We start from the raw sequence: 26,864 nt of genomic DNA on the forward strand, positions 1-26,864 counted from the left end.
TTGCTATTATGAATTTTAGCATTTTATGTTCGTACTGAATTATTTAGGCAGCCGAAAAAATGTATCATTTTTCACATTATAATGCAAAGTTCAACCCCAAGCGTTGGATTAGGACTCCCAAGGGTCAAGATTGGCTATTGCCTGCCTTGACTCAACTCATGCGATTAATTAATATTTCATTTATTCATATTTTTATCTAATTTCATCACTAAATAAATTTTAGCTACTTCTAACCATCAAAATTATACTAAGTTACCCGTACAAAATATCTATTTTCTCAATTTGAATTGAAGGATTGAGAAACAGAGAGCAAGACGTGCACCCAAGCCGTTGTGGATTGAATATCGAACAATTTTCATACAACAAAATCAGCAATTAAGGTTCCATTTTGGAAGAATATTCGTAGTAGTGGTAGATCATTTGGGTTTGTAAATTTATCATCAAAAAAACAACCTTGCTAAAAAGGCTTTATCCATGTAGAATCAAAACGGCCACTTGGTCATATATCTGCTATATCAGTTCTTCTTTCAAATGAAAATAGTTCGTTAAGTATCCCCACATATCTCCTTCTCTCTTTATCTTCTTCCACTTCCAATCAGCAGCATCTACCTGAACCACCATCTCTGAACAGCAGAAAGAGGGGAATTTAAGAATGGAGCATAGCGGTTGATGAGCGGATTGACAGCCCTCCCTATCTTGCCCCACACGTTGTGGTGATATCCAGCAGTTACAGGGGCATGATACATGAGCTTCAGTAGCTGCAATAGTGACCCATAGGAAGGAAGATGTTAGCTTGTCACACTGTTTTCGTAATTAATTTCAAAAGAGATGGAAAAGCAATATGGTTTGAACCAAAACAACAATAGTTCTATTTATACACAGCGAAAAAATCTACTAGGGCCTTTAAAGAAAGAATAAAGAGGTCACCACTTAAAAAGAAAGGTGTATAGTTTTCAGAAAATGGATCTCAACAATCAATGAGAAAAAATTATGTTGACGAACTAGCAAACTGTGTGAACAAGTGCATGATTCAACATAACATAGACAAGTTTGCTCCACTAAGCAAACCATTTTATATTTTGACAAGAGAAGAATTTCAGACCTGCCAATACATGAACGTTTGTATAATGTTGCGCTGCCACCTGCATAAATAACATCATATTAGAAGTTGAATACTTAAGTGAACAAAATCATAGCAAAGTAAAGCAATAAAAGGTTTTATGCATAGAAAAAGATAAAGATTCCGAGAACTGATAAGAACAAATTTAAGCGCAAAAAAAAAAAAAGAACTGACGAGAACAAAGAGATAATCAGGAGGAAGCCAAGTCCAATCTCAGTGTGGGATGTGAGTATGCTGAGAGTAGTTGTATTCGACTCTACCCAAACACAAGGATCCTCCAAGTACTTCCTGTTCAACACCAAAGGACAAACAATGTTATCCTAAAAATAAAATATCAAGCACCAAAAGATATTAACCCATGCTTCAGATAATAATTTAAGCAAAGGGGGGGGAATAGAGTTCTATAACTACTGTAGATAAAAGAGGCTGGAAAATCTATCACCACTCCACTCACCCAATCCCCATAACAAAAATTATAAATAAAATCTGCATCTAGAAATATCTTCTAATGTGAGACTCACCCACAAGTAAAACATCTAAAGAAATAAAGTACTCAAGAAGGTGGAAGATGGCCTATCTAACCAAAGTACAAAACTCAACATAAAGCATCCACATACATTAGATGCATTTGATAGTTATCATTAAGCTAGACTGAACATCAAAATATAAGGATGTACATCACGTAAAATAATTCTAAAAGTTCCAAGAATCATCATGCCTCAGATATGCCCAAACAGTCAATTAGTAAAAGATAATTATGGTTTATCATATATGGGGGGAAAAAGGTTTACCAAGGAGAAGGCAGATATAAAATATGCATAAAATTGATGGAATCAAGTAAAATCAGAAACTAATTAAACAAAGGTTCATAAATTTCTACCTGTACAAGGAGGACCGATTGAAATTGCGTCTAAGGAACTTAGCAACTTGATCAAGAGCTCGACATAAAACAGGAATCAAAGCAACTGCAATAAAGATCACATCATTACACTAGACACACTCAAAAGGAGCTCAACATAGGTGTAAAAAAAACGCAACAGAACTTGAAGAACAAGACATGCTCACGTTTAAGGCAAAGATGTGAAGTGACAAAGGAAAGACAGTAAATGAAGTAGATAAAATCTTTGGTTGCAAGTATTGACTGAAAGTAGACTTGCAAAGCCTGTAAGTTCCAAGCCCTGGGTTTCTGAAACAATAAAAGAGAAGTTACAAATAGGGCAAAAAGATTTAGAGCAATTGAGAATTAAAAAGTTGGTCGACAAATAACTTACTCCATATAGTGAGTACAAGGAGTACAGAGAAGAACATGCAGTGCCCATAAAGGAAAGACGATATGCCCTATGCGAAAGATGTCTAGGTACCAGTGGAAAAATAGCAAGCACAGCCACAACAAACACCTGAAGGAGAAAGCAAAGTAAATAGAATCAATATGAACAGAAAATATTCTCTAAGGAAAAGAAAACACAGCAGATTAGAAAGGTGCTATACATGTGACACTTAATTTTCAAATAAAAATAGTATACTAAGCTTATTTTTAACATACAAACAGTCACCTAAAACATAACTTATTTAAACGTTAACAAAACTTATGATAAGCAGTACAACCACATAATACCTTGCTTTCAAAGGAAAAATATCATTTCTTGCAAAAGTAATAAATAAGCAATAATTAAACAGAAAAAGTACATTTAACTGTCAAAAATTTCTCCCTGATTTTAGAATTTTCAGATTCCAGTAAGGTAAAAGTCTAACTGAATATAATAAGAGGATGAAAAGAAGGATGTCTTGCATAAGTAGATTCCTAAATGTGCACTTTTATGTAAACTTGTTTGTAAGTGTAAAAGCATGAATGGATAAATTTCATACCCAAGCATTGACAGAAAATTGAATGGTTTGTCGATCCCAACGAAGAGAAGTTGGGTTGGGACCAGCAGGTGCTGATGTACCAGAAGTTCTTGCAGCCGAGCCTGCATATATAAGTTTTAGCTTCGATCCAGCATAAGCAAGTGCAACAAAACAATCAGAATAATAATTTCTAACAGGTGAAAGAAAACGGTTTTCTACCTGAGCTCTGTGAACGTGGTTGCTCATTTGTCAGTGGTGTTTGAGTCGAAGATGATGCTGGCCGTCTTGCTGGCTGAGAAGTACTGCCAGAAGACATTGGCTCTACGACAAGATCAGGATCCTGTAGTGGACATTCAGGTCTTAAGTAAATAAAGATGTAAAATTTAAGATAATGCTCAATTAAATGATAAAACAGATAAAGTGATTGGCCATGCTTCCATAGCTTCCAAAAATCATCAGTATCAACCAACAAAGCAATATATATAATATGGAACCACAACCACCCTCCTTACTGCATAGCCATTCAACCAAGTACTTTGCCTTCTTTGGTGCATTCATGAAGGACCACAGCTTTTGTTTTTGAAGTTCATGAACAAGGGAAGTAATACAGACAAGCTTTGATGAAATATGTAAAGGGAACTAAACAAAAAATGATATAACCTATATTCACAAGTCTCAATACACCACATAATCATCGACAGCAGTGCACGTGAAAGAAAATTAAGAAAAGAAGTATGCTAAACCCAATACTAACCCAATACTCTCCAAGAGTCAAAGCCCCACAAACAAACAATATCAAACCCAAAAAACAAAAACGAAAAAAAAAAAAAAAATGCATATATATATATATATATATAATATTAATCATTCACTCCAGAATAAGAGCAAGAAATACGGACCACATAGAACGCAAATAATTCTAGGAGCTTTTCGGATCAAACACCACCCCAAAAAAAGGCAAAACCCCAGACAGCAGGAGAGCTAAGATAATCCCAGATAAAAATTACACATCAAAATTTCCAATAAAATTCCACTGCTCATAGCAGCACATAGCAAATTATACTATTATCATGAACAAGAGAAGAAAGAAAAAGGAAACAAATAAACAACCCCAGACGAAGAATTCGAGAACAAAATGTCAAAATCAAAAAATTCCGATCTCAAACGACCTAATTAAGCATAAACCGATAGAACCCAGATAAAACCCATTCGTATGCGTGCGAATCTTAGGAAAGAAAGCAAATAATCAAGCAAGCAATATTTGGGTGTATTTGCATATATAAAATTAATCAGATAGAATACACGTGGAAGTGAAGGATAATTGGGGGAGAGAGAGAGAGAGAGAGAGAGAGAGAGTACGGACGATGTATTTCTGGTAAAACTTGCGCTTGAAGTGGTCAACAACGTCTGAGCGAGAGGACATACTGGGAGGGATGAGGATGTTGGCCCAGTAGTCCGCCCATCGTGAGTCGTTCTCGTAGTCGTAATGCGCCGCCGCTATCCTCTTCACCTTCTGTGGGTCCTCTCTCTCTTCCCCCATTTTTTCTTTGTCTTTCTACAGAGATTACGACTTGTTGCTCCGAATACCCAAACTCTCCCTTTTAACCCAACCCCCCCACTACTTCTTCACTCTCACTCTTTCTCTGTCTGTGAAAAAAGATGACGAAGACTCGGACGGAGACGAAATGACCACGATTCTTCCTCGTGTTTTCTATACGGTGTCGTTTTCTAACTTTGGCATCGATTAATTTCTTCTTCTTATTTTTTATTTTTTATTTTTTTGTCTTTTTTGCTTTTTCCGTATGGCTTTAAATAGAGCGATTGGTTATTGGTTGGAGATGTTTGGCATTTTTTTTTTTTTAATAATTTGAAGCAATATTTGGACTTTTTTTTTTTTTTTTTTTTGAAACGAAGCAATATATGGACATTAACCTCAAAAAATTTTCTAATTAATTTAATTTTTAAGCATTTGGATTCCTACTCTTTCTTGTCATTTTTCAAAAAAAAACCTTTGCTAAAATAAGGATGATAAACCATAAAAACGATTTACTGTTATGAAATATGAGGATATACACATTACACATAAATCAACATGGATAAATATTCACTAAGAGGTTCATCCCTAATCTTAAAAATTAGTATATATAAAGGGTCGGTCCGAATGTCTATAATTTTTTATCAAAAAAAATGTTGTTAATACTACATCATACAATTCTCTTATGTGCACAGTTTAAAAAATTAGAACTTTCATCAAAATTTTTATAAAATTTTTATTTTTTAAATATATTAGAAGGAAATTTAATTCATAAATAGAAACAAATATAATTTTCATAATATTTATCGAAATTTTTGATATTTCTTCATAATTTTTATGGAAATTTTTATCATAATATCCACATCAAATTCTTCATAATTTTATTAAAAAATCTATAATTCCTATGAAATATTCAGAAATTTGTATAAAAATTTTGAAAATATTTATGATTTTTTCGTTAAATTTTTTTATTTAATTTTTTTTAAATATTATTAACGTTTAGTAAAACTTTTTGCTAAATTAATATTATTAATAATTTTTTTCTACATTTTAATTGGCTTTTAATAATTAGGCAAATAAAAAAATCACATTCAATAAACAATGTCCAACATTATATTAGACAAGTTTATCTATCATATTTTTAGAGAAAATTATTATCACAAGTTACAAATTTACTTACGTATTATTATTTTTTTACAATAATAAATATAATATTTGTATAAATAATAAATATAATATTTATATAAATATTATAAAATAGATAAAAATTAGAACGTAGACAAAAATTGAAAGGTGTATAAAAAATATATTTTTGCAAAACAATATTTGAAATTTCAATGTCGATAGTACTTATACATGCAAACTTAGCTCTTAAATATTTATATCAACTATATGAAAAATTATCAAGAAAAAATATCTTTTAATAATTATTTTTTATATTTTAAAATGAAAATAAAGAAGATTCAAATAATTTTCAACAATCCAAAAGTGACATTTACAAAATATAATGTAATTATAATAATTGTTCTATATATCTTAATTAATAAATAATCTGATTAAATAGATAAATTTTTTATATTTTTTATTAAAAATATTATATTTTAAACAATTAACAATTTATTATAAATTCACTGATTAAAAAAAATATAATATTCATTCAATATTTTTTTATAATTTTAATAATTAATTTGATAATTAATTAATTAAATAACTTAATCCTAAAGTTCTAATAAAAATTTTTATTTTTTAAAATAAATTTTTTAAAATCAATTTTTATAAATTTTTATTGATATCAAAATTTCTATCGACACTGAAATTTTAAATTTTAAAATATACACATATATAATAATATATGAAATCATACGGCTTACTCACTAGGTACATATAACAACATATATGAAATTCTGCAATTTACTCTCTATTTTCTCTATTTCTATATCTCTATATTTTGTCTATATTGCATTATTTTACAATATTTACTAAATTTTCATTGTTAAAAAATTATTTTTACATGTTAAAATATCCTTTTTTTCTATATTTTATTTCCGAAATTGAAAATAACTTAATTATTACATTTTTTTTAAAATTTTTAAAACAAAAATAAATCTTCATTTTTGATAATACGATCCCATTCTACTTATTTATTATTATTATTATTATTTGGTAATTCAAGTCCCAGCATGCATGCGGATTAAAAAGAAATTTTAATGAAAGCATCTCAGGAAAAGGATAAATCTCTATAAAATCAATATATATAAATAAATATAAAAAAAAATGCCGTATAAACGATTGTTAAATTACAAAGAATACAAATCAAGGCAGCCTTTCAACAAAATCATGTTAGGAAAGAAATCAACCAAAAAAAAAAAAAAAAAAAGGGTGAAACAATTTGCATATAATTTACAAAAAATGAGGAACAAAGCCTGTATTCCAAGATCTCAATAAAGGGTATTAAATTGTATTATTCAAATATAGCTAGAAGTTGGAAACCACTTTTTGTTTTGCAAGGTTTAGCCTTCAACTTTGTTTCTCAGTAGTTGTTCCATATCCCAGATCTATTATGTTTATAACTGTACTCTTGTTTCCTTGCTCTCTACTCGTCCTGTTACTCTGGGTTTGGTCACTGTGTTCTCTACTCCTCCAGCTACTATGGCTTTGGTTGAAGTATTCTGTACTGTAATCTTGGCTGCCAAATGCCATCCTTTGAAACATTCTGATTTGTGCTGATTGTTGTGCTGAATCAAAAACTTCACTTTGACCGGGTTTCATTCCGTTGCTGAGGTCTGAGATATCATCCAAGGAATCTAAAGCTCTCACCACCTGAGAATGGAATGCGAAAATAGAGGGAAGTAAAATGTCAATTCTCGCTATAATACAAAGAAAACGTGGGAAAATCATTCACCATTTGAGTATGAAGTACCTGTCCCATCCTTGGCCTCTTCACAGCGGAATGACGCACACAAGCTGCAGCTGCCTCAATCATTCGAAACATTTCGTTTTCAAGATAATTCTTTTCCAGTCTAGGATCTGCCAACTCTTCAAAATCCCCATTATCAAGCGCCTGTGCAAGCAATGGTCGAGCCTGCAAAAAGACGTTCTAAATAAGAATTGAACTTGTATAGCTTGATCCACCTTCATTGGCATTGCAACCTTCTCCAATCTTTTTGATTTGGGATGTATTTTGAACTTGAAAACACAGCAAAATAACATTCATTAATGCTGACATATTTTGATTTTCAGTCACTTTCATAATCTAAGATCATGAAACCTTTCTAGACTTAAGAATTTCAAAATTATGATGGGCTTTAGGTCTCATGTAGTTGAAATTAGGATAGAATTAACAATTTAAAGCAAAATTTGAAACTTTCAGAAAATAAAGAGACATTTTTTACCCTAGTGATTGTACCAAAAATATGCACAAAAACTTACCCATTCCACTAGGCTCTCATCACCTACTGGTTGAGAGGCATCCACAGGCTTACGACCTGTAATTAGCTCCAAAAGCACAACCCCAAAAGAATAAACATCAGACTTTTCAGTCAACTTGCCACTAGTTGCATACTCTGGAGCCATGTATCTGAAAAATCACATAATTCCATCCATCAAAAAAATATAAATATATACTAGAAAGAAAATGTGGCCATGGCTTAAAGTAGCATTACATCATTTTCTTTTTCTCTTTATAATAATTTTTATAAGAACTTCATAACTGCAGAGACGACAAGGAATTCAGTTTACACATGGAAGTCGACACTTGATTTGCGTTGTTCCCCACTTTATATTATAAACCATTACGAAAATAGAGATACCTACCCAAAGGTACCCATCACACGTGTGGTCACATGTGTATTCGAATCCAATGCTAACTTTGCAAGCCCAAAATCTGAAACCTGTCAGAGACAAAGATGATTCTTAAAAAAACCAAAAAAAAAAAATTATATATTAAAAACAAATTAATCAAAGACGGTAAAAGTATGCCACAGTCAGAATGGGTAATATTATAGGATTTTTATGTTATTCCAATAAAATTAAACAGCAAAAAGGACACTTAATCAACAAAATGTAAATAACTTCAATGTTCCAAACATGCTGCCAAAGCACACTGACTTTAGCTGGTGCACTGGTTGTCTTGTAACCAGTTTAAAAGCTAATTATTTTCCTCAAGAAAACCTAAAGTTTCAGAAACAGGCATACCCGTGCATCGAAGTTGTTCTCCAAAAGAATGTTTGATGACTTTATATCCCTATGTATAATGCGAGGATGGCCTGACAAACAAATTAAAATAAGATATTAAGAGAGAGCAAGAGTGACACAACATGTTTATAAACAGATAAAATCAATGCCTGAAGAATATACGTGAGATTAAAAATATTATATCAGTAATGAAATTAACTTCTCTATTTATAATTATTCAAGAAACAGTCATGATTCAAGTTTCTGACCGTAACTTCAGCAAGAAAGTGGCTAATCTAAGTAGAATTTAATTTGTAAAAGATGTCAGAAGAATATAAGAAGAAAATTACAATCTTCATGTAAGTAAGCTATTCCACGAGCTGCACCAGCAGCAACCTTGACTCTGGTTGCCCAATCCATTACAGGTCTTCCTTCGCCTACAAAATTTTTCAAATAATATGAAAAGTTAGGCATGATTGACTGAAAGCATAGAAAACTCAGCACCTTAAGGAGCATCAACAAGTTTATTGACAAATAACTTACTGTAAGATATATACCTCTTAATAGATTGCTAGTCTTAAATTGATCAAGGTTGGTCATTTTGGATTAAACAGGCATAAGGATAATATGAGAACTACTTTGATTCCCAATTACCATTTTCATGTCATATGCATAAAGTAGAAGAATGGCAGTCAAACTCATGAATTCATGAATTTTCAGCCTCTTAAGCTAAGAAGTATGGCTCACCATGAAGATGGTAATGAAGGGTATTGTTTGGAACATAGTCATAAACGAGCAGCCTTTGATGCTCAGATATACAATAACCCACGAGGGAAACCAAATGGCGATGGTGTACCCTGCTAATAATTTCAACTTCTGCTCTGAACTCACGTTCTCCCTGTCCACCACCAATTTTTAGCTGTTTAACAGCAACTTCTCTTCCATCTGCAAGAATACCTTTATATACACAACCAAATCCACCTTCACCCAAAAGATTCAATGTTGAGAACCCATCTGTAGCCTGGAGTAGATCTTCATATGTGAACCATGCCTTTGAATTGTTTACACCTCCTGGCTCAGATGGAGAATACATAAAATCGCTACCAGATCCACTTGCTACACGGGGAGCTGGAGAATGCGGCCTCAGAAATAATGACTCTGGTGAGAATACAAATTGTTAGTATAGTTTTAAAGGCCTAATCAGGACAGTAGCTGCAACTGCTAGCTCACTTAACAAGCCTCAATCAAATTGTTTAATGCAACATTCCAAGTCATTCAATAAGTATAAAAATTAATATTTTATATCTTGAACATAGCATAGTCAAAGTAACACCAATTTCCAATACACATAAAAGCAGGGCGTATTGAAAAATAAACATGGCAATTGAAACATACTGTAGGCCAAAGATTACCATATCCCCAATTCCACGAAAAGTATTCTTCATCTTCTGACCACAATCCCCTCACAGAGAATATAATTTAATATGCAAATCTAGAATCTCTAAAACCACAAGTCCAATTTAAACAGAAAGAATTCTTTCAAGTTCACGACTCTGTAATTTATGTATCTCAATAGGATTTCTTTAACATTATAAAATTACCTCATAAAGTTGAGTATGTTCGATGCATTACCTGAATTTTGGGAGGATGCAAATGGAGAGGGCATGCCAAAGCCATTAGCTTTATTTCTCTTTTTCTTCTGTTTCTGTACAAACCACACAGCCATCAGAAGAAGACTGAGCACTACAAACCCAACTGCAATACCAATTGCAACAGCTCCTCCAGTGTTTAATCCTCCAGAACCTTTAGATGAAGAATTTGCTGTCATATTGGTATTGGTAGTTGATTTAGCAGTAGGCTTCTGTGTTGGGATGGTTGGGAAGGGTGAAGGAATGGGATTTGAAGAATTACCAGGTGGAGCAGGGGGCGATGAAAGAGGAGGTGGTAAAGAGGATGAGGGGTCTGAAGGAGGAGGTGATGGCAATGTGGATCCTGGGGGAACAGTATCAGCTGGGGGAGGAGCGGATTGAGAAACAGTTGGAGGAGGTGGAAGAACAGGAGCAGGAGGAGACTTATCCGGCGCCACAATTTTTGGTGGAGGAGGAGAATTTGAAGAAGGAGGTGTTGGAACTTTGGCTGGAGGAGGTGGGGAAGGTGAAACAGTTTCAGGAGGAGGTGGGGTTACTGCTGGAGGTGTTGGAGAGGCTTTGGGAGTAGGAGAATCTCTTGATGGAGGAGGTGGGGACAAATCCGGAGTGGGTGGAGTAGCCGCAGCTGGAGCTGGAGGAGGACTGGCAGGAGGCGATGGCGGTGGGGCTGCATCAGGAGGCGCTGGTGGTGGTGGTGACGAAGTAGGAGGAGATGGGGGAGGTGCAGAAGCAGGAGTTGATGGGGGTGGTGCTGATGCAGGTGGTGATGGTGGCGGAGATGCAGGAGGAGATGGCGGTGGCGAAGTTGGTGGCTCCGATGATTGCGGCGGGGATGGAGGGGGAGAGGCAGGCAATGTTGGAGGAGAAGGAGACTGTGGCGGTGGGGTTGAAGCAACTGGGGGATCAGAAGTTTGAGTGGGCTGAGAAGTTGAAGGAGGGGGTGAAGTGCTTGAAGGATTTGATGGAGGAGGAGGAGAAGAAGAAGGTGGGGATGGAGGTGAGGATGCAGTGGAAGTTGGTGGAACTGCAGAAGGGGAAGAGTTTGGAGAAGGTGATGTTGAAGCCATCTCCCTTGGTAGTCTTCCAGCTGAAACTAAATGTGCTACTATACTTCCATTGTCAAATTTCCCGAATCACCGACGAGCAAATTTCCAATTATCACGGAAAAGTGAAAACCATGCAACAGTTCATAATTCCACCCCCAATACGCAATTCCGTAATTGTTTCGTGGACCCAAATCAAAATGCAAATGTTCAAATTCCCTATGAATTGACGGCTAGTGTCTATTGGCTACTTTATTAGTCCTATCCAAACACTTTACAAGTCTTCAAACGAACCCAAGTTCAAGGCAAATTGAATAAAACCAAGTTCAGAAGACACTTCTGGGAGCAAGATTTCACCAAAAAGATCAAAACTTAAACCAGATCTACCAAGCCAAAATGTGCAAAACTATCACCTAGATCACCCCAAATCGACAATCAAAGCCTCAAACTAAAAATGTACAAATGTGGCAGACCCAGATCACCAAAATGTGCAAAAAAAAGATAATACCCAGATGCTAAAAACTCAAAGATAAATTGTTATTATCTAACCGGGTCTCGGAGGCTTCTTGGCAGGCAGACTGCGTCGTACTACAACACGTCGGAGTTCCAGAGTGTTTCCCGAGAAAGCTTCTTCGCAGAAAATGGTTAAAGGGGGTACCCACCACCACAATATGTGCAAAGGGAACGTGGGGGCGACTTCAGAATAGACTCGCTCACTCTCCCCACATGCACAGGCCACGGAAAAACCAAAAAGCAGGAAAAAGATTGCAAAATTTACTCACAAAGCATGGTCAATCATTTTGGTTTAAGTGAAACCATTTTAGCTTAGCTGTTTTTTTCTACTCAAAAACCTTTTCTTTTTCTTTTTCAATGACCCACAAAAAGAAAATTATAAAAAAAAGACAGGCAAATATCAGGTAATTACTTTTTACATTATCACCGTTTCCTCACATCTAATGGAATTCGTATGCATTTAGGAAACGACAATTAAGGGAAAAAACAAAATATAGGAAATGATAAACAGAGAAATAAAACGGGCTAGCTGGTGATTAACAGTAACCACAAAAAATAAATAAATAAATAAATACTTTATATTATATGAAAGGGAAATTAGAGTCAAAGAATGCCGCGTTGGAGAACGATTTCCCAAGAGTCAGCGCTCAAAATTATGAAAGAGAAGAGAATAATAAAATAATAAACGATTTTATTGAAATTTTGTGAATTATAATAATGAAGAAGATCTTATATTCTCACTGTCACACACATTCACCAGCTGCCTATTTGGTTTGAATGTGCGTGTATTGAATGAGCAGCAATAATTTATTCTATAAATTTTTTTAAAAAAAACAATAAATAATTGTTGCAATTATTATATATTCTATGGTGATCATGGGGTGCTTGTCTTTTTGGTGTTCTTTCTTTTTCTTGTTCAACACAGTCTATATATATATATATATATATTATTTGTACTATTTATTATAATTTTATAATTGGAAAAAAACCATCACAGACTCTTGGATGCAAAGGCTTGGAGGTTGGTTGAACTAATGATGGAAGAAGGAGAAGAAGATGGTGTTCTCCTAGCGACAAGCTAACGGAAATGTTGTTGCTTTATTTCTCCTCTTACTTTTTTCATTGTACAACTAGATCCAACTTCCTTTTATGATATAAAATTTTCTCTTTTATAGTTTCTTTTTCACTTAAATTTTTTTTTTTTTTTTAAATCTATAAGCTTTGGGCCAAAAGAAAAAAATAATAATAAAGAAAACTATAACCTTCAATATTAAACATGATTTTTAGTTAAATAATGAAATTTAAACATGCCCTTTTGCAATGAATCCTCACGTACATAAAAAAATATATGTTTATGTTTTTCATGGATGTTTGGCAAGTCAAAAAAAAAAAAAAAAGCTATAATATATATGCAACAACAATAAAAAATAAAATAAAATACAGTACATGTAAATGGACATGATAAGGGAAAGTAATAAATCCACCAAAAAAAACAAGGGAAAGTAATAAAATTTGGAACGCAGAAAGACTCGTTTGTGAATAAGGGCTTGGCATTCACCCAAAAAAAAAAATAAAAAAGAATAAGGCACTTGCCAATTACCAGAAAGTACGTTTTGTTTTTATATTTTGGCCAAGGCAATGTGCACAGAGATTATAAAATTTTTTGAAGGTATAAAATGGTTCTCTTGAAGACGCTTATCTCATTCTTGGAGAAAATTTCCAGTACTTAACCATCTCTAATACAGGAATTCACTTTTATATTAGAGGGGAGAACATGCTTTGAAAGTATTGTAATTTTTGTTTTTAATACCATTAGAGCATCTTGAATAATAAATTTGGATTATTGTTTATAGGGTATTTGAAAGTGTTTTTCAAAATAAAATAAATACTACAAAGATAGAAAAAACACTCTGTTACATATTTGGTAAAATATTAAGAAGTGCTTATTAAATATAAAATAATAATAATAATAATAATAATAAGTATTTTAGATGTTTCTAAGAAAAATAACAAATTTAATATTTCTCTAAATAAATTCTTTCAAATTCAAAAAATTCAAAATTAATGCATTAATTAAAATTTTAAAAATACCAAATATAGATTTAAAAGTGCTTTTTATTTTGTATTAAAGTTTAATAAATCGGTATCAATGGAAATATTAAAAATTCAAAATATAAAAATTTCTATGAAAATATTGATTATCGATAAAAATTTATAAAAAATGATAAAAATTTATTTTAAAAAATAAAAAATTTTATTGAAATTTTAGAATTAGCTTATTTAATATATCAATTCTCAAATTGATTATAAAACTTACTAAAATATTAAATAAATGTTCTATTTTTCCTTAGTCAATTGATTTATAATAAGTATTAATTATCATAGATAAATTATTAATAATAAAAATATGTCAAAAATACATATTTGATAAAATTGGATGGTTGAAAATTATCGGTGTCTTCCTTATTTTGATTTTGAGATATGAAATATGATAAGTGATTATGAAAAGATGTATCTCCCTGATAATTTTACATATAATTATAAATATGTCAACCATATGGATCTTGCATTATTGGTTGACTATATGCATAACTACTATTTTTTTAAGGTTGAGTTTGAGATGGTATCCATAAGTTGCTACTTGATGATATTTCATAAATATCCATTAAAAAAAAGATTATGAAAATGACTTCAAACCCTCATTAACTCAAAATTCATAGAAATCGAATATTTTTCTTATTATGACATTTCCATTATAGATTTCTTTTTATGTATATATTCTTTTCTAACAACACCAATTCCTTGACCAGCATCTCTACTTCCATAATTTTCATCTTATGTTGCATGTATGTAATATTGTTCATCAGTAAATAGGATTGATCCAACTTCTCAACTTGATAATTCCTTTTAGTCACTACCTTTTATAACTTCTAATTTAAATAATTTATTAAAGTTATTTTCATTACCACTTAAGTTAGACTGACTACTAAGAGTCTTAAATTGTAAATGTGTACCACCTGATGGAGCTGAAGCACTAGTAGTTCTAGTTAGCTTTCTCGTAAGTCTCTAAAATTAATCACCACTACCAAATTTTCTTCTTCAAAAATATTTTTAAAAAATAAAATTAAAACTTATGAATTGTCACAAATATTTTTTATTTTTCAAACAAATATTATTATTTCACATATATATGTTTCATCATCTATTTACCTATATTTGTAAAAAATATATTCTCAGCAATAAGATTTGCCAAGTGAAAAAATATAATCTACAATTTTTGTATTTTTGCTTTATCAATATTCAATAAATAAAACTTATTAATATTATTTAATTCAATTCATTCTATTTTACTTGTATTATTAAATGTTTAAGGGTAAAAAAAACTATCAATAAAGTTAATTTGATAAAAAAATTTACTAAATATCAATAATATTTATGAATTTTTTAAAAAAAAAATCAAAAAATTTAAAAAATTCCATGGATATTTTCGACATTTTGGTGAAAATTTCATGAAAATTTTGGAAATTTTCATGAAAATTATAGATTTTTTAACCAAATTATTAAGAAATTAATATGGATATTTTGATGAAAATTTTCATAGAAATTATAAAAAAATTTCGACGGATATTATGAAAATTTTACTCGTTTTCATTTGGAGCTTAATGTCACGTCCCGCGAAAAAGGAGCAGAACCCTTGAGGTTTAACCGGAAGACTCTACACTCTCCATGAAGATACAAGAGGAACCCGGAAGATTCTAGAAGATTCAAGAGCAACCTAGACTTATGTAGATTGGAATCTCTCTAGAATACTCCATGTAAATATCTTGTACATAATCCTAGAATAATCTAGAACCATAACTAGATATGTGACATATGTACATATCTAGAACTTTCCTACATGCCAAGCCCTCTATATAAAGGGGTTGGACCTTCATTTGTAACACATCCAAGAATATCCAAGAACATCCAAGCATATCCAAGCACATCAAGAATTCTAGCAATACAAGTATTCTCCACATTCTCTCAAACTATCCTACTTCCTACTCTCTCACTCTTAGCTTCCGCATTTTCATAGCTTGTGAGCAAGGCTTACTTAGCAAGGGAGGTGCTAAGTGCCGCACGGGAGTGTTGGAAAAGCTAGGCCCGTGACATTAAGCTTCGTTTCCACTCCATAGAAAAATGGATATATCGAAGAAATATCGAAGATATTTTTGATTTTTTAAACATTTTTTTGTATAAAGAAATATTTTATCACGTATTTTATAAAACAATTATTTACAAAAAATGTTATACAATGGAGTGCTATAGAAAATAAGTGTTTGTAAAAAAATATACTTCCAAATATACCCTATATGCTATAAAATTTGACAATATTTAAGTTTAAATAATATAAATGTACAATCAATTTTAAAATTATTTTTCAATAATAATGTATAAAAAATTATTTATTATTAATAGTTAATTATACATATATTTTTATTTTTAAAAAAATTGACTTTTTAAGGAAAATTGCTTTTAAGTAAACTTTATAATGTTTTATAAAGCCTTAAGAAGTAGACATTACCTTGACCATGCTTAGTTCATATCAACTTGACATTCATTTTAGATATTGTCACTAGAAAATAATTTTTTTAAAATATTGTTTATATTTGTGGCATGTTTATTTTCATAATTTACATTTTTATTGGAAATGCTTTAATATTTCCAATAGTAAATATAGATTGTCTTATGTGTGACATAGAAATTAACAACTAATACTTAGGTGGTACCGATAAACAGTCAAATTAAAAATTATTCTCCAATATTATTGTGCAATAAAGGTATTAATGATTATTAATTAATTATATATGATTTATTTTTTCTTTTTTTTATAAAAAAATAACTTTCTCATGAAAAATTGGGTTTTTATAAAAAATAAAGAATGTTAAAAATAATTTTTTAATAAAAATTTTAATTTTTATAACATTTAACTTGATAATGTCTAAGTAGTTTGACTTTCAATATAAATATTATTTTTATTATTATTATTATTAGAAAGCAATTTTAAAATTTTTTGAATATATTAGTTATGTACCATATTTATTCTCAGAATTCGCATCTATATTTGTTTCCATATAAACTAATTTAATTAAACTACAATTTTTGACAAATCAAGTAAATAGAACAATATTTTACCCAAAAAAAAAAAGTAAATTCTAACAATATAAATATTTAAGCCATCGAAATATATACACATATATGTATTTGAACGAAAAGAGAATTAGATAAAACTTATTATAGTTAAGTCATCTTCTTTTCAGAATAAACTTACACTATATAATACTTGGAAGAAAAGGCCAAAAAAAAGGAAAAAAAAAAAAAAAACTATATAGTACAAACAAGAACCACATTCTCTTTTGGCATGCAATAGTCATGTAAAGCATTTGCATATATATCTAGGCATCACTATTTCTTTCTTTTTTTTTTTTTTTTTTGGGTGAAGGAAGTGCTTTTAGACTTTTAGTACGCAATAGTCATGTAAAGAATTTGCATATATCTAGGCATCACATAAACTAAAGTTGCTTTACCTTCCTCACATGTCAATTATCAAAAAATGCTCATGATGACAACGTTTGTATATTCAACATATCACTTCAACGTACTATGACATTTCTTACATTTTACAACCAAAAACAAAATAAATAAATAAAAAAGAAGAAGAAAAAGAAGTTATGTCACATCTGTTAGGAATACCTTATTATTAGCTTCTTTTATTATTATTATTTTTCAACTAAAAGAATATATATTTTGTTTTTTTTTGTTTTTTTTTTTTTGGCAACAAATATGCTTATTTGTTGTCTGTATTTTTTTTATGTGTAAAATTAAAACATATGTGAATATAAAATTTCAGTATAAATAAAAAGAGGAAATATATTATTTGTATGTTATTTTTAATTAAAAAATGATTTTGTAATTTACATTTTTTTTTTTCAATGAAGAGCAATGCACAGCAACTACACGAACAAAATTTGTCCTTGATTTCCGTTCAAAAAAAAAAAAAAACAAAAAAAAAAACTTGTCGGTGAGTTTACCTAAAGATTAAAAAATATGATATTCCAAATTCAGCCCCGACATTCTTTAAAATGACCGGTCATAATTAAACCATTGTTTATACACGGCCCGCGTTTAAGAAAAGGACAATTGGGCCCACCAACCCAATTTATCCTCTTTTTTTTTTTTTTTGGACGTTATTTTATCGTTTCTTTTTCACTTTATTTTCCTTTTTGGACGTTAATTTATAGTCACGCAAACCACTGCGCTTCTCCGTCGAGTGCAGGTACGCGCTTCTTTCTTCTTCGTCTTCCTCTTCTGCGTCCGTAACAGCAAAGCCCTAACCAATCAAAATCCTCATTTCTGTAAGATTTATCTTTGCTTTGTGTTGCAAACCCTGCTTTATTTTTCTTCCAATTTGATTTTCAGACCGTTTGTTTGCCGAGAAAATGTCGATTAGAATATTGGTAGGCAGGACTTAGTCAAATCCGACAACACTACTAGCACAAATTGTTCTCTCTTTTTATTTTTATTTTCAAAGCAATCTCTTTCCTTTAATTGACTATAGTATATGATAAAAGAGATTTGGGTCTTTATGCGGACTGTGAACCAATGAACCATGAAATTACCCATTTTTTTTTTTTTTTTTTTTGGGGAAGTAATCAAATGTGATTTACTGTGTGAATGTCAAGGCTCTTTATATTAGTGCGTTGGACAGTGTTATCTATCAAGATGAAGTTCTGGGCTTGTTGGGTTTGGTTTTCTTTGATTGCTTGCCCTGCTTTGATGCAGTCTTTGTTGCCCATATTTCATTTCAAATGTATAGCAGTCTGTGTATAACAGTATAAAATGTGGCTTAGGAGTTAATAATTGAATGGTAGTTTGACTTTAATGTAGTAGATTATGGAGGCATAGTAGCATGTATTAAAGGGTTACTTTTGCCTCTTAGCAACTGAAATGTGCCGGTACCGGGCGTGGGAGGATGACTTGCCGGAGAGTGACGTTCATCAACGGAACTTTGAGGAACGCAGGTATGGGACAAATACAATTTTGGACCAACTTGAAGAGTGCATGAATGAAATGAGAGCAATCATCGAAAGCATGAAAGAAATTAATGCTCGTTTGAAAAAGATAAACTATTACCTGTGTGCATTTTTGTGTGTTATATGTGTGGCTGAAGTTCTCAAATATCTAAAAGGAAGGAATTAGCTTTGGCATTTTTAGAAATGTTACCTTACAACTAATGGATTGGCAGTCGTGTTTCAGTGGGTTTCTGCAATTTGGAACATGTTATTGGGTGAATGTTTAACATATAGGAATTGACTCCCTTTTTTGTGTACTTATCCTCCTTGTGAATTGTGATCAAATATAGTAATGTATATCATGTAAAGGGCTTGTTTTAGACGATGTGATAGGTAGTTCTTGTTGCATTGCAGTCAGTTCTGTGGAAAGCTTGGAAAAAAGATGATATAAGTTATAACTATAATGAATATCAATAAACAGCTAAGATATTGCTAATCGATAATTAAAATCAAAGATATTGCAAATTTGGAATATGCTTATTCTGGCCATGAGCACCATGCCTAATAAAAACGATAAACTATGATTTGAACTGGCTTTGACTTGGTGTTCTCCATCGTGTGTGTGATGAATTTTATAATATTTTCAATATGGTTGGAAGCTGTGACTTGGTGCTCGTTATCCTATTGAAGATATCGGATATTTTTAGAAACATAGTTTTCCATTTATAAGAGGATACAATTCTAACTGATGTGTTAAGGAAATATATATATATATATATATATATATATATATATATATATATATTTAATAATGGAAGACATACACCAAGTACTTGCTGTCCATATTTAGCAATGATGCCTAACCCTAACGGACGGCAACAAAAAAGTTCAAAGTTCGAATTTGCATGGACGGAGAATAAAGTTGGTAATGCCTAAATCTCTGTATTTGTTTTTTCTCAACATATTTTACCATAGAATCATCTAAGTAACAGAATTGTGTTCTTTCTTCTTATAGAACACAAGTATTCTACATTCATACATGCACAAATAGAAATTTGTATAAAAAATAAAAGATACTAGTAGCATTGAGAGAAGCTTAGTTACATGGACTGAAGATGGGTATGCGTATATAAGGAAGGGGCTTCTAAATGCAAATGAGCATAATCAATACCGAGATCCCACTTAAGTATTGAATGCCCATATTGTACTCTGGAAATGAAAATTATTCTAGCCAGTGACTCAGGCTATGTTAAACCGGTAAGTTATTTTGTTTATTATCTCCTTTCACCCCAGTTATACTGTGAATCCACCATAGAATATTAGAGCGCGAATTCCCATCATCAAAAGCATTCAAGGACATAATCTTCTTCAACGCACTTTCTTTGTCATAAATCCCTTCCAAAGCATAGACGAAGCCTTTCCATTCTTCTGTAACTCCATTCCTTTGCAAAGCTGGTAATGTCCATTTCACAAGCTCCTTCACATAACCAACATCGGAGAACAAGACTTCAGTGATAGGCAACAGAGGAAGCACTTGAATTCCAAGTCTACACTCTCTTGACTCCGGAGGTGAAAACCAAAGACTACTATCCCTTTTTGTTGACCAAAGAACACCAACCACTCTATTTTCCTTAGTAAACTCGTTCCCATACAGTTTACCTCCTTCCCTTGCATGCCACCAGGTTTGAGCTGCTTGAATCTCCAATGCTGCAAGAATTGATCCAGTGGCTATAAGTTTGGTGTCTCCATAGGCTAAACCCATCAAAGCTGCTGAGTAATAAGCATTCACTGCCTCGCTCGTGCTTTCCTGGTTCCTCCCATCTGCAAATTCATTAAGCCCTGAAGCCCATGAATGCAATTTATAGAGGTCAAAGCATCTCAGGCGTGGATATTTTGGATTCGACTGTCTTCCCAAGTTCATAAAATCTGCCATGATTGAATATGCTTGAGGCCTGTACTTCCTTCCCCATGCTGGGTCAATTTTGGCAAGCACTGCAATCCCATAAACAAAGTAGCCAAGATGAAAATGGTGATCGTTATATACTCCAAACCCAAAATCTGCTGCAATGTCCCCTGCTCCTTGTTTAGTTACAATTCCTCCCCATTTACCATCATATAGAAATCCATTCCCTTCGAAAGTTCCTTCCAACCATGGCTCAATCAAAGCCTTCAAGAACTTTTTGATTGTAGGAATCACCTTAAGAAAAGAGACTTCCTCGGCGATTAACGCGAACCTTGCCGCTCTGCTGATTAACTTGCCATAGAAATATGAATTACTTGTTGCTATAGATGACACGTTTAGAGCCGCAACATCTTTACGTAGTGCAGAAATGATTTCAGCTTTTGATTTCTTTTTGATGCCTCCGATGGAGTGCCAAGTTACTGAAATAGGATCAGATTTCAGTACCCATGAATTGCCAACAATTCCAACAAGATTACCATCTATGCTTTTATATTTGAAGTCCTTCAAAACAGTTACATCACAATCATCTTTAGAAAGAAGTCGACGATGGAGAGGATGGGCTAGCATAAGCAAATCACCCTGACCTTTTTTCTTCCACTTGTATTCCAAAGTAAATGGATTTGTGAATGCAGCAACTCCACTAACAGGGTAACAAGAGCTAAACTGATCAAGGACTGCCTCGTTCTGTGGATTCGAATCTGGCAGCATGGCAATCCGAATTATACCAGAAAAGTTATCAGAAGCTACGGAAGATTCACTGTGAGCCATATTGATTGGTGAGGATGTGTAGATAAGCCATGTCTGTTTGTTGTCAAGCTTGATGGTATACTTGGTCCGTGAATCATTTGAAGTAAATGAGAGGATTTTATGGATGGTTGAGATGGAAACTGCAGTGCCACCAGTGACGGAACAAGTAAGAAAAGGGCTGCCTCGAACAAGAAAGAATCGAAGATTTGAAGAGGGAAGGTCCAAGGTGACACTAAGATCATTAAAGGAAGAGATTATATGACTTTTATGCGAATCTGGGTTATTCTTTTCTGAGGCAGAGATGGTAAGATCAGCTGAGAAAAGCTGGTATATCAAAGAAGCATTGAATAAGAAAGATGGGAAAGAGATGGAAAGAGAGGAATTAGAGGACTTAATGAGGTAGGGGTGGATGTACTCAGGCTGGTCACCTTCATTGAGGACATAGTTCTGGAAAAAAGAGTTAGTAGGGAGTGGATTTTTTTGCAGACGAGGGGAGAAGAAGAGTGAAGGATCAGGGAGGACAGTAGAAGGAGCTTGAGGGAAGAGGAAAGGGGTTGCTGCTAGTGCTGGTGTCATATTAGGGGATTCAAAATGCACATGAATTTACTACCATTTAAGAAGCTTTGAGCTTAATTTCTTATGAGTTTTTGATATTCTGTGGGAGGTTTAATTGCCTAGGAGTAGAAGGAATTTATAATAAGGATTGGTTGTGAGTGAAACGATGAAATGGTTAAGACAAATCGGCGGCGGGAAACTAGGAAGAAATGAATGGTGTACGAGGTTTAGTTACCAACGTTAATTGACCCAAAGCTTATCCAGAGTGGGACATGAATTTTTCGTTAACATTGGAGGAAGTGGGCTGAACCAAGTTGTAAATTTACAAAAAATAAAAAAATAAATAATAAAAATAAAAAGAAGAAGAAGAAAAGAAGCAGGAATTTCATTTATCTTTTGGTATTCAGGAAAGTTTTAAGAAAAATATAAAATCAATTTTCGCTTGTTTGCTTTTCTTTTTTGGTTTTGATATGACCAAAACCTAAGAAAAATTCCCCATATGAGTTTATTTACCTAAAAAAGGAGAGATGTTATATCGAAACAAATTTAGTCTCCCTCACCTCTTGTTTAAATAGCCGTTATAACCAAAGCCAGTTCCGCTTTTAAGGCGATCCAATTCCTCGTCCTTTCTATGCTAGTCTTAAAAGTCCACAACCAAAAAGTTTGTTTTTAGAATCTTGCTCAACCCTGAACCATGAAATTACCAATTATTATGTTGTCTGTGACTCAGAAAAGAATAACAATAGAAATCGAATTTGTTTTCAACTAAATCAAGAACTGCATTAATGTTAAAAATTGGTTATTTAAAGGCATAGTCTGAAGCCCGAGTTCTAATATTAAGAGGTTGTTAGGTTAAAACAGAGGGAAATTAACCATAAAATATATTTTTCTTGGATGTTAACCCTGATTGATACAATCTCTGTTGCCTATAAATTTTAATATAAGATGTGGCCTAAGGAGCTAATAAATGACCGTTTGAATGTTTTTTGGGTTGAAAATAACCGTTCGAATGTTGCTTCAGAATTACATGTATTCGTTTTTTTTAGCATGTATTAATTGTTGCTTTGCCTCTTTAGGAACTACCAGCAACCAAAATGTGTTAATAGCTTGGGAAGGTGGCTTGTCAGAGTGAGAAGTTAATCAGGAAATACCTTGAAGAGCAATCAGGCCAAACCATACAATGTTAGTGTTGCATGGACAGATAAAGAAGTTAGTAAAACCTTAATCTTCGTTTTTCTTTCCCTGATCATATATTGACTATAAAATTATCCATTTTATCAGAGCTGCGTAGTTTCTTATTATAAACCACAAGTGCTGTACATACATCCAAAGACACACGAATTTGTATAAAATATACTTTATAGTACTGACTATTATGAATCTCAAAGTAGTTTGCTCAAGCACATTATTTTCCAGGTAAAAAACAAATCAGACAAGCTAATGTATATAGATGGAAGATAAATATATAGAGTGGTATTTCTAAATGCAAATGAGCATTACCAACACCCAATGCCCATCGTCCAAGTCATGAATGCAACCAAATTCAGTGACAATAGTGACCAAACCAGCAATATTTCCCTCCTTCACATCCCTCTTCTTCCTCCTCATCTCTACTATGAATCCACCACAGAAGGTTAGAGAGCGAGTTCCCATCATCAAAACCATTCAAGGACCTAATCTTCCCCAAAGCACCTTCTTTGTCATAAATCCCTTCCATGGCATACACAAATCCTTTCCATCCTTCACCAACTCCCTCCCTTTGCAAAGCTGGTAATGTCCATCTCACAAGATCCTTCACAAAACCAACATCAGAGAACAGAGCCTCAGTGATAGGCAACAATGGCAGAACCTGAATTCCAAGCCTACACTCTTTCCAATCAGGAGGTGCAAACCAAAGGCCACTGTCCCTTTTGTTTGCCCACAGAACACCAACCATCCTATTCTCCCTTGTGAAATCTTCCTCATACAAGTTATCTCCCTCTCTTACGTGCCACCACATTTGAGCTGCTTGAATCTCAAATGCTGCAAGAATTGATCCAGTGGCTACAAGATGGGTGTCTCCATAGGCCAACCCCATCAAAGCTGCCGAGTAATAAGCGTTCACTGCTTCACTAGTACTTTCTTGGTTCCTTCCATCTGCAAATTCAGTAAGCCCTCCAGCCCATGAATGCAATTTATAGAGGTCAAAGCATCTTAGGCGTGGATAATTTGAATTTGAGCGCCTCCCCAAGTTCATAAAATCTGCCATGAGTGCATAAGCTCGAGGCCTGTACTTCCTCCCCCAAGCTGGGTCAATTTTGGCAAGCACTGCAATTCCATAAAGAAAGTAGCCCAGATGATAATGGTGATCATTGTATACTCCAAACCCAAAATCTGCTCCAGAATCCACTGATCCCTGCTTCGTTACAATTCCACCCCATTTTCTGTCATAAAGAAAACCATTCCCATTGAAAGTTCCATTCAACCATGGCTCAATTGTATCCTTCAAGAACTTTTTGATTGCAGGAATAACATCAAGAAAAGACACTTCCTCAGCTATCAATGCGAACCTCGCGGCTCTTGCCACCAATTTACCATAGAAGTACGAAGAAGTGGTCGTTATTGGTGTGGTGTTTAGGGCCTCAACATCTTTACGAAGAGCAGAAATAATTTCATCATGTGCTTCACCGTTGACTCCATTAATGGAGTGCCAAGTTACTGAAACAGGTTGAGGTTTCAGAACCCATGAATCGCCAACAACACCGACAAGCTCACCATCAATACTTTTATACTTAAACTCCTCCAAAACAGTAACATCAGAATCATCACCAGAGAGAAGACGAAGATGGAGAGGGTGTGCTAGCATAAGCAAATCTCCCCATCCCCTTTTCCTCCATGTATATTCCAAAGTAAATGGCTTCGTGAATGCAGCATCTCCTGAAACAGGGTAACAAGAGCTGAACCGGTCAAGGATTGACTCATATAGTGGATTTGAATCAGGTAGTATTGCAATCCGAATAATCCCAGAAAACCCATCGGAATTTATTGAAGAAAGGCTGTGAGTCAAATTGATCGGTGAGGATGTATAAATAAGCCATGTCTGGTTGTTGTTGAGACTGATGGTGTACTTGGTCATAGAATTATTGGATGAAAATGAGAGAATTGCATGAATGGTCGAGATTGAAATCGCAGTACCACCAGAGACAGAGAAGGTAAGAAATGGGCTTCCTCTAACAAGAAAAAACCGCAGATTAGAAGCAGGAAGGTCCAAAGTAACACTAAGATCATCGTAGGAGGAGACAACATGGTTTCTTTGTGAATCTGGGTTGGTCTTTTTAGAGGCGGAAATGGTAAGATCAGCTACGAAAATCTGGTATATGAAAGCAGAGTTGAAAAACCGAGATGGGTAAGAGAGGGTAAGAGATGAGGAATCGGATTTCACGAGGTAAGGGTGGATATATTCAGGCTGATCACCATTTTTCAGGACGTAGTTCTGGAAAAAAGAGCTCGTGGGCAATGGGTTTTGGAGCAGGTCTGGGGAGAAGAAGGTTGAAGGATCAGGGAGGACAGTGGACTGTGTTTGGGGGAAGAGAAACGGTGAATTTGGAAGCTTGAGGATTGGCTCTGGCGGTGGAGACATGGTTAGGGATTCAGGGGGTGAAGGACAAGGGCTTTGGGTTTGTGTTGTTGTTTCTGGGGTTTTATAGGATTTCTTCTTATGAGGCTTTTTGAAACTCTTTGTGATCAGAGTTTTGACCCTTCTTCGCAGCTTCTTCAGCATGTCTAGTGCGTTTTAGAGAACTATAAATGCTAAATAAGGATAAAAAAAAAGAATAAAAAAAGAAGAAGGTTTTTTCAAATTTTATTTTTAGTTTTTGGTAATTGAAAAATGATGGGTTTGGTTGAATATTTGGTGGAGGGAAATAAGGAGGAAACGAAGGGAGTATGATATTTAGTTAAGAAAATAGACTTTGGGACGGTGGGATTTTATGAGTTTTGTAGGAATTGAATGGTTGTTTGACATTGGACGAAAAAGAGGGTTGGATTTAAAGGGAAGTTGGTGCTGTTCTGGACATATGAGAATTGCAAGGTATCCAACCAAAAGTTTCTTCTCTCTCTTTTTTTTTTTTTTAAAAAAAAGATTCTGAATGTGTCAAGGAAGGGATAAAATAATAAATAAATAAAATAGACAAGATGGGGTTCTGTGAATGCTTCATTTTTTTGATGAATTCTGTGAATGCTTCATGTGTAAGGAAATTTGTGGCTTGGGGGTTTTGATTTAATTGCTTTGGTGAAGTAAGTAAACTACTCGATTCACGCGTTTTTGCTTATCCTGATTTTAATTCATCATTCGAGAGCTCAAGGCTTACAGTTTCCGCGTTCAATTATTAAGCTTATATTTTAGTGACATAGAAAACCTGGAAGTTCAATTATTCCACCTAATGAAGTAGTACTCGTAAGGAGAAAAGGAATTTTGTTATTAAAATGTTTTTACGTGGCAAAATTTTTCTTGCTGTTCTAGTATTGACGTGGTGCCAATTACTTCCGAGGTTGGATTGAGAGCTTGGATCAGCCATCTAGATTCTAGAGCATCCTTTTTGCTTGAGTTGTAGCCTAATTGAAACTAAAATATACCAAAATCTCACATATTGTCTATACATTGAAAAGGGGTATATATAGACGTAGAAACC

General features: G+C 33.4%; 4 protein-coding genes across 6 annotated transcripts; all 4 read right to left on the reverse strand.

The window, feature by feature from the left end:
• Window positions 1–317: 317 nt before the first annotated feature.
• On the reverse strand, window positions 318–4,614 carry LOC107416473 (uncharacterized). Of its 3 annotated transcripts, none has more exons than XM_048472410.2 (9): window positions 4,329–4,614; window positions 3,185–3,305; window positions 2,987–3,087; window positions 2,392–2,517; window positions 2,186–2,306; window positions 2,001–2,085; window positions 1,295–1,408; window positions 1,103–1,142; window positions 318–758 (listed from the first exon to the last, which is right to left on the reverse strand). In XM_048472410.2, the coding sequence occupies exons 1-9, from the start codon at window positions 4,503–4,505 to the stop codon at window positions 606–608; spliced, it is 1,038 nt and encodes a 345-aa protein (XP_048328367.1). In that variant the 5' UTR covers window positions 4,506–4,614; the 3' UTR covers window positions 318–605. The 3 variants fall into 3 exon arrangements, with proteins under 3 accessions (XP_048328367.1, XP_048328368.1, XP_048328369.1); XM_048472411.2 differs by lacking the exon at window positions 4,329–4,614 and adding an exon at window positions 4,135–4,282; XM_048472412.2 differs by lacking the exon at window positions 4,329–4,614 and adding an exon at window positions 3,865–4,101.
• Window positions 4,615–6,717: 2,103 nt separating this feature from the next.
• On the reverse strand, window positions 6,718–12,196 carry LOC107406341 (proline-rich receptor-like protein kinase PERK8). Its single transcript, XM_016013451.4, has 8 exons — window positions 10,305–12,196; window positions 9,420–9,830; window positions 9,023–9,109; window positions 8,694–8,764; window positions 8,313–8,389; window positions 7,929–8,076; window positions 7,420–7,581; window positions 6,718–7,319 (listed from the first exon to the last, which is right to left on the reverse strand). The coding sequence occupies exons 1-8, from the start codon at window positions 11,386–11,388 to the stop codon at window positions 7,017–7,019; spliced, it is 2,343 nt and encodes a 780-aa protein (XP_015868937.1). The 5' UTR covers window positions 11,389–12,196; the 3' UTR covers window positions 6,718–7,016.
• A 6,609-nt stretch (window positions 12,197–18,805) lies between these two features.
• On the reverse strand, window positions 18,806–23,271 carry LOC107416499 (glucan endo-1,3-beta-D-glucosidase 1). The gene has a single exon (XM_016024988.4). The coding sequence runs from the start codon at window positions 22,213–22,215 to the stop codon at window positions 20,179–20,181; it is 2,037 nt and encodes a 678-aa protein (XP_015880474.1). The 5' UTR covers window positions 22,216–23,271; the 3' UTR covers window positions 18,806–20,178.
• A 137-nt stretch (window positions 23,272–23,408) lies between these two features.
• Window positions 23,409–26,380, reverse strand: LOC107406951 (glucan endo-1,3-beta-D-glucosidase 1). Its single transcript, XM_016014166.4, has one exon. It carries the CDS (start codon window positions 25,952–25,954, stop codon window positions 23,738–23,740), a length of 2,217 nt encoding a protein of 738 aa, XP_015869652.1. The 5' UTR covers window positions 25,955–26,380; the 3' UTR covers window positions 23,409–23,737.
• Between the last annotated feature and the right edge of the window lie 484 nt (window positions 26,381–26,864).

The sequence above is a fragment of the Ziziphus jujuba genome, chromosome 4 (genome assembly GCF_031755915.1).
Source record: "Ziziphus jujuba cultivar Dongzao chromosome 4, ASM3175591v1".
NCBI classification, from domain to species: Eukaryota; Viridiplantae; Streptophyta; class Magnoliopsida; order Rosales; family Rhamnaceae; genus Ziziphus; species Ziziphus jujuba.